At 25.0% G+C, this 11,073-nt stretch overlaps 4 protein-coding genes across 5 annotated transcripts in view; 2 read left to right on the top strand and 2 right to left on the bottom strand.

The window, feature by feature from the left end:
* LOC112686787 (PRKCA-binding protein) overlaps positions 1–1,002 on the top strand; it is a 7,888-nt gene extending 6,886 nt beyond the window's left edge. For both annotated transcript variants that reach the window (XM_025559214.1, XM_025559213.1), the window contains exons 8-9: positions 249–549; positions 631–1,002. In XM_025559214.1, coding sequence (XP_025414999.1) covers positions 249–549; positions 631–822 — 493 coding nt within the window. In that variant the 3' untranslated portion in view covers positions 823–1,002. The remainder of the gene's footprint in view (positions 1–248; positions 550–630) is intronic.
* A 2,317-nt stretch (positions 1,003–3,319) lies between these two features.
* On the bottom strand, positions 3,320–4,731 carry LOC112686743 (periodic tryptophan protein 1 homolog). The gene is made up of 2 exons (XM_025559154.1): positions 4,097–4,731; positions 3,320–4,013 (listed from the first exon to the last, which is right to left on the bottom strand). Exons 1-2 carry the CDS (start codon positions 4,600–4,602, stop codon positions 3,350–3,352), a joined length of 1,170 nt encoding a protein of 389 aa, XP_025414939.1. The 5' UTR covers positions 4,603–4,731; the 3' UTR covers positions 3,320–3,349.
* A 105-nt stretch (positions 4,732–4,836) lies between these two features.
* On the top strand, positions 4,837–6,269 carry LOC112686744 (phospholipid phosphatase 6). The gene is made up of 3 exons (XM_025559155.1): positions 4,837–5,165; positions 5,247–5,346; positions 5,815–6,269. Exons 1-3 carry the CDS (start codon positions 5,028–5,030, stop codon positions 6,213–6,215), a joined length of 639 nt encoding a protein of 212 aa, XP_025414940.1. The 5' UTR covers positions 4,837–5,027; the 3' UTR covers positions 6,216–6,269.
* A 1,682-nt stretch (positions 6,270–7,951) lies between these two features.
* On the bottom strand, positions 7,952–10,710 carry LOC112686752 (alpha-tubulin N-acetyltransferase-like). The gene is made up of 8 exons (XM_025559169.1): positions 10,331–10,710; positions 9,199–9,345; positions 8,972–9,140; positions 8,765–8,909; positions 8,661–8,691; positions 8,521–8,593; positions 8,418–8,467; positions 7,952–8,340 (listed from the first exon to the last, which is right to left on the bottom strand). Exons 1-8 carry the CDS (start codon positions 10,426–10,428, stop codon positions 8,154–8,156), a joined length of 900 nt encoding a protein of 299 aa, XP_025414954.1. The 5' UTR covers positions 10,429–10,710; the 3' UTR covers positions 7,952–8,153.
* Positions 10,711–11,073: the final 363 nt, after the last annotated feature.

The following is an 11,073-nucleotide window of genomic DNA, read 5'->3' as shown; positions in this document are numbered from 1 at the left end:
ATACAACTTTAACCCCTTTGAGGCACGTGAAGGGGTTGACTTATCAAATTCAAATTTTACCAAAATTATCTTGTCAATATACCAAACAAAATTTCGAGCCCATGACATAACATTAATGAAGTTCATAAATAAGGACCACCCTAATATATATATATATATATATATATATACAATATGTATGTACATATATTAATGTAGGCATTATTTTAAATTTTAATTAAAAAAAATCATATAGTATATTTTTCTAGGCTAGTATTGCGATGTCGCCAATTAGCAAGAAAACGATTTGCTGCTCTAAGAGAAGATGTTTTGGCAAAAATCGAGTTATTAGAAAATAAACATGTGCACGATGTTGTAGGTCAATTGCATGCTATTGCTTCACAAATGGCCAGTTATAATTGTGAAATAAGTCAAATGATGCTTGGAGGAGGAAACAGTAGTAGTGAACCACCACTATTTCCTATTGAGATGGATTTGACACGTACTGCATTTCAATATGAATCCGTCCAGCCACCAGTTAGTGATTGCTTTCAAGATGATCAAGATGATGTAAAAAATAAAATTATACAAAAAAAAAAAAATAAAAACATTACTTATTAATTTTACTTTATAAACTTTATTTTTAATTAGGACAATTTACTTGCTCAAGCAGATAATCCAAGAGTTTACCGGGATACACCACCATTATCTCAAAAAAATGATGAGCCTATTTCAGCTTTGACAGAATTAGCACAGTTACATTTGAATACAGAGAAAACAGATACTGAAAACACTGAAAATCAAACTCAAACAGTAACTTCTCCATTACTTTTAGATCTATAATAATTGTTTATATTTTTTTTTTCATTTTTTTTGAAAATCAGTATGTATTTATTTCTACTCATTTTTTGTTTATCGCATAAAGTATGCTTTCTACTAGTACCATTCCTTTTACTAGTCGCACTTATCTAATCATTTTATTGTATTTATTATTTTTATCAATATAAATTATTTAATCATTTTTTTTTTTTTTTAACCTATCAAACTGATAAAAATTCATATAAAATCTACTTATTTTATGAAATCTATGAAGTTTGTATTAATAATATTATTTTTGTTGGAATCACATTCTAATTTTATTTTATTACATTTATCTATATTATGTACATTTATCCCCTTCACCGAAAAAGATCATAAAAAATATAAGCTTCAATCTATCAAAATATGAAAATAATATTTCTTAATGGCTATTGAATTGAAAAAAAAAAATTGAAGTTCATCAAATTATCCATCTTTTAACTTCATTGTGATTGCATTTTATACCTAACTTGTTTGTGTAATTAAAAGGATAATTCTTGTGATCAATGCTATAAAAGTATTATCTTTTTAATGACTAATCAAGATTTCTCATTAGTTGGTGTTAAGAAATATTCTGAAATCCCTTAATTTATAAAACTTTCTTGAAAATTCAAAATATTTTTTTCTTTGGGTAAATTCTTATGTTTACTGAAACATGGTATTTACAGAATTTAGTGTATGCCACGTGTACATTTATATAACTTAGTATAATTATTATTTTTATTATTTATTTATATGTTATGTTCTAGTTGTGAAATTGCTCATTTTAAGAAAAGCAGTTTTTTCCTATATTTTGCTCAATTCATGAATTGGTCATAACAAAAAAAATATTTTAACTTAGTACAAATTCAAATATTTATAATTTTATTACCCTTTTAAACAGATATTAGATATAAATTGATCTATTTCTTATATAATTAATATTTCTTATAAATATTTTAAATACTGAATGAAACTTTGATGTGTACTTTACTTTTTTATGCCTGTGTACACAATTTTGACCAAGAGTGTTCTAATATCACCAAATAAAAAGTAAAATATAGGGAATAGGTTCTAGTTGGTATGAATTGGCAGAAAAGTAATTTTTAATTTTTTTATATTTTTCCTAACGATTGAGAAAAATGAAAAAAAAATTTAAGAATTTCAATTAAGTTCTGAACCCTGACTACTAATAATTGTATATTATTTTAACAAGTTTTTTTTTCAAGTCTGTATACACGATTACACGATATTGATAATTGCTCTGATTTCGATAATCGTAACAGATTTCTGATAGAGAATGTTGTTTGTTTAGTTAGTGCTTTTTAGGGGTAATTTTACTCATTTTCTAACAGTTTTCTTAATAATTCCGAACAATTAACATTAATTTATAAAAATATGGTAACACTCACAGAATGTACTGGTTTAAAATGTAATTTTTATATGTTTACGATGACCACATACAATAATATGAAAGGGGCATGGACAAAGTTGAGAACTCATACTGTAAAAGCATTGAAACGCGCAGATCTGTATTTTAGAGGGTATTTATAATACTTTTAAATATGTAGGTATATTTAATATGCTATAATGTATAAATAATTATATAAACATAATTTATATTTTTTATATTATAATATATTAGTCCCATTGTATATGTTTTCCTTGAATCTTATATATTTTTTTTGATAGTTTGAATTATTTATGATATGTACTTTTGTAGTCAATTGCACCTGTTATATTATCATCATAAGATTTTTCACGATAATTTAGAAAATTTAGATTAATTTTCCCTATTACGAAACATAATTAATATTTAATTTGAGCAACATCAGTAACAATTTTTAAAATTATAAATTTTAGATTTATTTATTCAGATTTGTTGGTTAGTTTACAAAAATGTTTTTATTAAAAACGTGCAATATACAAGTTACACAACACTGGTTCATTTTATAAAAACTAGACATAAAATTATAAAGAAAAGAGTGAGAAGCAAAAAACTTGATACAACAGAACGAGTATGTGGGTACACTACTGGGGAAGGGAGCAAAAGTGTTTTTTTGAAAATTGAAATCATTTTAATTTAATTTGGCATCTTGTCATCACGGCGTAGAATCACATATTCTAAAATTATTGTTTTCTTTACTTTCGGTTAACAAGTAATAGATATTGGACCACATCTACATAAAACGTAAAAAAATCAATAATCATGCATTGAAACATCTATGTTAAAATAATATTTTATAGGTTCATCTGAACTAATAAGTTCAAAACAATAAAATTGTTAGCATATAATAAAAGTTTACACTACTTTGTGTAGTAACATATCAGTCATGTTAATAACATTAGCTAGTAGCTTTTTTTTTTTTTTAATTTTGTACTTTGAATACTACTTAACTATAAGTATCACAAATCATATTATTTATATATTTAATATAAATATATATATATATAAATTTATTAATAAGCAATACAACAGTATTGTATATACATATATATAAATTATATTAAAAATTGGTCATAAACATACAAATCAACATGTTTTTAAACTAAAATCATTAATATCAAACAATTGAAATTTAGATGTACCGCTTCCACCAACAGCTACTAAAAATGGGTAATCAGTACAACCATCTAAACTATGTAATGCACCAGAAAATTCTCTAATTTTAATTAAATGTTTATTTTGCTTATCCCATACTTTTAGTGTTTCATCTGTTGAAGAGGTAATAATAAATTTATCCCAAACATAAATTCCAGTGACTTCATTTTCATGGCATGTATACTTCCAGAGTGGCTTATCAGCTCGGCAGTCATAACATATGATTTTACCTCTGTCAGTACCGACATAGCACAAAAATCCATTGGATGGATCCCATAAAGTTTTTTCTACTTTACCTTTGATAAACCAGTCTTTATATGTATCATAAGTACGGCAATCATAAACATAAAAATCTGATGAACCAACTGCAAGTGTTTGTGATTCAAACGGATGCCATTTTAGTGATTGAATATGATCACCAAAATTTTCCATTCTTGTATGAGGCTCACTTGTTTCTACATCCCATAGTAGAATAGTCTCATCCACTGAACCACTGGCAATTATATGAGGTAAATGTTCATTCCATGATATATCCAAGATGGCATCTGTATGTCCATAATTCTTTTCTGGATTTTTTTTCTTTTTTCTACCTAATCTAAAAAGGTTAAAAACAAAAATTAGGTTATAACATCTTGCAATTTTAATTCAACAATGGTTGAAATGTATTATAATATTTACCTATATGTAGGTTCCACACTTCCAATCAAATCCAAATCCCATACATCGATCACGGAGGACATGGATCCTAGAGCACAGAAATTTCCCATAGATCCGAACCATTCTAAACATAACGGTGGGTGTTTCAAAATTACATCATGATGAATGTAAAAATCTTTGTCATTGCCATTGTACACATAAACTTCCAATGAGCATTCGTTTTTCTTAACATTACCAACTAACACTAGATTATCGTCGGGCTTAAGAATTTCATCGAGTTTGTCGCTGTCAGTATCAGAATCAGCTATATCATTACTGTATACTGCCAAATTACTAACGGCCATAGCTCCCGTCATGTTCATGTCTTCATCGTCATAATTCTCTAAACCGTAGTCTTGATTACTTCTACCAGGTCTTTTTTCTTTTGCTGTTAGTTGTTGTAATTCTTCTGTAGACAATTTGATAGTGTTTTGGTGTAATGAGACACCTTGTTTCACCCATTTCACGCATGGAATAAAACTTGACATGATCAATTTCACAAATTTTGAGCCAATCGAATTCAAATTTTTAACAAATAAGAAGGAAATAACATCCGATCAACAATTCAAATGTTGGTGGTCGACACACCATACGTATAGGGTCCACGTGATATTGTTTGTATTTATTTATGAAGTGCAACACGTTTTATCACTGAACGGCTGTCTTGAAGATAACATCACGGATTATATTTAATATAATCTGTGATAACCCCAATGTAACGCAGATTGACAAGCACGGTTTAAGTCGATAATTAAAAAAACGTCACAAGTGCGACCGTGTTCGGTAGCTATATTTATACATCAAATCGTCAGGGAATTAGTTGGTCTGGAAGCAGACGAGTGGCACGGCTGTTACAAAACTTTGAGTAATTTCTATTCATATTTTTAAACTTTAAACTCAAGCAGCTACTAAAATGAATCAAAAAAGAAACGTTCCGTCACCGATTAAAAGCATATTGGATGTCGACGCAAAACTGACATCAGTTTTATGTAACACCGTCTCCAAGTTTTTGCCGTCTAACAAATTTTTTACTTATTATAGAGGATTAGAGGTAATGTGAATGTTTCAAATATTTATTACGTCACTTATAATATGACTAATAATTTATTAATATTATGTTTCATGAAATAAGTATTCATGCCATGGAATCGTATGGATTGCTTGTTGGTTGGCATTCATTTGGTTTGTATGGTCACGGCCCTTGTTTCAAATGCAAGTTAACTTCCTTGTTGGTTAGTTATCAAAATTTATTTGTTATTTAACATTATAATTTTTAAAATATGATTTCAGAAACTCTTTTAATTAAGTATTGAAATTTAAATTTTTAATTGAAAATCTCGTTTTTTTTATTTTTTTTACATGCACATCTTTTTTTATAATTTTATTAATATGAATAAATCATATATTTATGTTTCTTGATATTTCTATACTCCTAAACAATTAAATTTCTAATTCAGTTACTAATGTCTCTGGTGATTTACTAAGAAGACTTAAATATAATTTAAGTAGAAGTGTTCAATATATAATTATTAAAAAAAAAATATATAATCACTAATGAGACATAATTAAATTAATATTGAAATTTATTTTTTAAGTTAACTAATTTATAATGCCATATTTATTATTGTTATATTTAAAATATAAATGTAGATATTTTTTTACAATGAATATTTAACTATAATTTTATTCCATATGTTTAGGATTATTTATTGATATTATTGTGGTTGCTATAATAAAAGCATTTGTCCGTCGTCGTCGACCAGTGGGTAACAGGAATGATCAATGGGTTTCAATTGGTCCAGATGCTTACTCATTTCCTTCAGGACATGTGTCACGTGCAATTTTCATCACATTTTATTTTTCTAAATTATATCCATTAGATAACTTAATAGTTCTATTTTTAAGTATTTGGGCAATAGCTGTATCTTCTAGTCGGATATTATTAAGACGTCATTATTTGTTAGATGTAATTGCTGGAGTTATATTAGGATATTTGGTATGTGTAGGATTATCTATGATTTGGTTGGATCAAAGTACAGCCGAGTATATTGTTTCTTATGTATCAGATGATAAACTAGATGGTGGAGAATATCATGTATGAATTTTATTTTTTATATAATACAATAATATGCAATAAACAATTTATAATTATTAATCATGTATATTTTTAAATAAATTTAAAGACTGTTCAATAATTGTGAAATAATATAAATCTTAATTTAGTGTTACGAAGATTTTAATTTTTCTATCTGTAAAAAATATATTTATTGAAATAAATTAATACATTTCAACTAGATTATGAGATTATTGAAATAATAATGCATGACGATTACATGCAAAACAATGTTATTTTTTCATACTAATAGAACATGACTCAGTCCCGTGGTTACAAGTTAACTCTGTAAGACAATTTAGGACAAATAATTATGTAGATTTTTTTGATTTAATTAAAATGCATTTTTAATAAATTAAAAACAAATTCTAATTAAGTAAAATAATGAATTATTTAATAATAAATAAGCCCATAACAATACATACATATAGACAAACACATAAATCAAAATATGTATTTAATATTCTAAAAATACCCAGTTTTTAAAATGATTAACATTAATAATAAAAAATTATACAAAAATAATTTAGATAAAAAAAGTTATGGTGGTATAAGTTAAATCTCTAATTAAAAATTAGTTTTAACTTATATATGAACCAACAAATATAAAATTTTGTTTGTATTAACAAGTCCTATAATTAAAGGTCAAACATTTTTTATTTTACATTAATCATAAATAGTTAATTATATAATTTAACTATTTTTACTCTTAGAAATCGAATTAGAAAACTATATTTTGATTTTAACCTTCGTGGTCATTATGAAATCACTAACTACACAATTTAGTGTACCTCAATACAGTATATACATGTATATAGATTGTAAAGTAAGATAATTAGTAAGTAAGATATTGTAAAGTATAGATTGTAATCATGGAAATTAAATTGATTTTCTCAGAATTAGATGAATTAAAAGGCAACATCTTATAAAATAAATAGTATTTAATTAACACAAGTGAATAAAAGCATTTTGAAAATGACAAAGTAAAATAAAAATTTAAAATGTAGCATATTTTTAAAAAAAACAAAACACTAAGATGTTTTTAATCATATTAGATTTATTTTACATAAGAAACCTACTTAAGATTAAAAAGTTCTTAAAATATTACTTAATAAAAAAAATATATCATTTATAATAATAATTTTATTTTATTTTAAGTTATAAGAAATTAATGTACTACAAATATCTTAGTAACTGTTAAAATGTATAATAATAAAATATAGTTGATCGATCCATATGAAAAAAAATATATATATGTATATCTAGGAACAATCAATAACATTAAAAATTAGTATGCTTAAAATATTAAACTGCAAAAAAGATGACTTATAAAAATATTAATAGTGTCAGGATTATGATAGTTTCTTTGTTAAAAAAATTCAGCTACAGTCTTGTCTATATAAAATTACAATAATTGTAGTTTAAAATCCAACACATGAAAACATTAAGTTTATTTATTACAAATATTTATTAAGTCTTTAAAAGGAAAATTAATTTTAATACAAAGGTTATCAACATCGAGGATGATAAATATAGTAAACATACAAATACAATTATTTTTTACAACAAAAATTTAAAATATTAAATGTTAATAATACATAATTACTTGCATTACTTATGTTGAAATATAAAAATATATTTAAAATCATTACTATTGATTAAAACTGATAAGCCACTAATAGTGTAGTTAATATATATGTATATATATATTTATTTATTTTTTAAGCGAATGGCAACAGTGTAATTTAAATAAAGACAAAATCAAAATTGTTAAAAATTAGTATACTATCTATTTTTTTTAAAAATTCATTAGAATTGCAGTAATATTTAGGATTAGTATAAATTAACACAAGTTAATAAAACACAGTAAAATAATATTTAACAGTTAAAAAGCTTCCACCTGCTAAAATGGGTGATATAAAAAGATTACCATAATTGAGTGTGAAAATTCTTGATATCTAATTTGGGATGAGAGTGGTTTGATTTGTGTCCATCACCTTCGTTCATGACATGTTGATGTTGCTGCTGTTGATTTTGTTGCTGTTGTTCTTGTTGGATTTCTACATAATGTTCATTCTTCTGCTGCTTATTTTCTCTTTCTTGATTTTCAAATCTATAAAAAAAAAATCTTCATAAGATACTTTAACATTAAAGAAGGCATTTTAAATAATTAATAATTATTAACTTTACCGATTTTCATTTCCGCTTTGGTTTTCATTTTGTTTTGCTCCATATAGTATCTGAAAATTGAATATTATACAAATTGCAATATTATTATAAAGTTAGATTATACATTAGCCATGCAATCTTGTTGTCTAGAAGCACCATGACGCCCAAATGTTGCTTGACTTTTATATCCACTAGAACTATAAATAAAATATAAATAAAAAATAAAAAATTGTTGTTATGAGTTCAATAATATTCATCACTTACCGATCATGACCTGATTCCTTTTCCAAATAACCTTTATATATATATATATATAAAAAAAAAAAATTATAAAAAAAATTAAAAAAAAAACTAACTTATTACATTACCATCACTTTCAAAAAATTCTTCAAAAATCACAAAATTATTCCCTTGATTTACTAATTTGGACAAATTAAAATATTTCCATAAAAATTGTAGAAGTTTATTTGTAGGTTGGTCAACAGCTAATTGTCTTGCTTGAATTTGGTTGTCCTAATTAATAAATGAGTCGTAAATTTATATTAATGTAAAAATATTATAAAATGTATTAATACTTTTAACATATATTCCATAAGTTTTATTCCATAGCCGTGGCGTTGTCTAGTTTCATGAATGTAAAAATCAAGCAGACAGTAAACCATTGCTTCAGTTCGCGATCCTTTTTTATTAAACAAATATAATTTTTTCCAGCCCATTTTTAACAAACCAACCACAACAACATGTCTAAAATTCATATTTTTTATAAATATTATTTAATATAAATATATTTATTATCATTTACCCTTGTGGGGTATGTTCCGTCATCAAATAAAGTGTATGATCTGAACGCCTTAGTTTTTCAGCTGAAGTAATTGGAGATTTTAACTCTTGTGCAATACCTGAAGCTTCTCCCATTTTATCCAAAATATTAGAAATAATCATTTGTAGTCTATAAAATAATTTTTATAACTTTTTATTAAATTAAATAAAATTATATACAAATAATTATTTTTTCAAAGCATCTATAAACAAATTACTGATGCTAGATAATTTATAAAAATTATTTACAGTAAAATATTTAAATTTTTTTTCAAATAAATATAATTATATAATATTAAGTTAAGTAATATTATATTAATGAATACTAATATGTAAAAAAAATGTTATAAATTTAAACTCTTCTAACTTAATGTGCATTATCATAATAATAAATTATTTTTTTTCCGATTCTCTGTTCTATAAATATGCCTTTGTATATTTAAGGAATAACATTGAAAATATAGCGTGGCCTAGTGGGAAAAATAATATGACCATCGGTGGTATGACAGTCAACATATTAAAAGATCAAAATTCAAAATGAAATTAATTTTATTATATAATATACTTGTATCTACTTGTTAAACAGATAGATGTATAAATTAAGAAATATTTTGCACATCTACATTTAAGTACATTTTAACCGTTGTATATCTCTTATTAGTAAAGGACAACAATGTCATGAATTTCGAAAAAAAAAAATTGTTTTTAATTTTTTTGAAATTAAGTCCTTAAATATTAAAAAATGTTAAGAAATTAGGTAACAAATTATTTTATTAATGAGTTCATCATTCTTTAATTTACTAAAAAAAATAGTAAACTATAATTAATTGTGCTAAATTTTAGATGAAATACTTGGATTTACAGATTTGACAAATGAGATACATTAAAACTGTTTAAGAAAACATCTTTCTAGTTATGGAGTAGGTACTTAATATATACTGAAAACCAACTTCAATTTTATAATATTATAAAAAAAAAAAAAAATTAATTGATGCCAATTAACATAATTCAAGTCCAGACTCCTAAGGTTTAGAGCCAAACGGGAAAGTGAATTAAATAACATGGATAATGTGCATTTCCAATTTTTGGAGAATTTAATATAAAAATGTACAAACTCGGGGTCATCTTTTTGGTAACCGACGGGTAACAGCGTGTTGTCGATTTTGACAATCTGCTGTTGGGCGATCTGGCTCAAATCAAACTGGAACTCCATGTTTTTCCTTTGGTAAAGACACACGTTTATGAATTATGAGAAAAATGGTTAAATAAATAGTAACGAAATCGAGATCTTTATACTATAGAGCGGGTTAACAATGTTCAGAAGCTAGTTAACGTCCAGTAGCAAAATTGCTTGTCGAACTGGAACGCAATGGCTTACTTTTTTTCTGATAAGTAACTTAGAAAAGGTACAAAGAAAAATAGGAAGTGGAACAGACCTCAAGATTTTATGGACTGTATTTTGGAGAATTCCCAGTGTTCCGTTTACGGTTTACCGTTATACATGCTTACGTGATAAAGAATAATTTAAACACAGTAAACAGTGACCGTGACGGTATTGACATTAGCGAGGTTTTGTTGTCAGCACTGAAATTCATTTTTACCGCGTTTATTTGAAAAATTAATAATGATTGTTGAATAGGTTAATTTAGGTTAATTAGTAGTATAATAATTATACTACTAATTAACCTAATTCGTAAATAATTATACTATAATTATTTACGAATTAAATGTTGTAAATCAGTATATAAATATCTTATTATGTTAAAAATACCAAGAATTATTATAATTCGTGGTTTATATTTGTTTATGTAAATAATGAAAATATAGTTATTTACAAAAAAAAATATTCAATCAGTTC

Source organism: Sipha flava, unplaced genomic scaffold, assembly GCF_003268045.1.
Source record: "Sipha flava isolate LNK unplaced genomic scaffold, YSA_version1 324_pilon_pilon, whole genome shotgun sequence".
In the NCBI taxonomy this organism is placed as follows: domain Eukaryota; kingdom Metazoa; phylum Arthropoda; class Insecta; order Hemiptera; family Aphididae; genus Sipha; species Sipha flava.
Note: the sequence above shows the minus strand (reverse complement) of the source record. Positions and strands in the feature narration are given on the sequence as shown.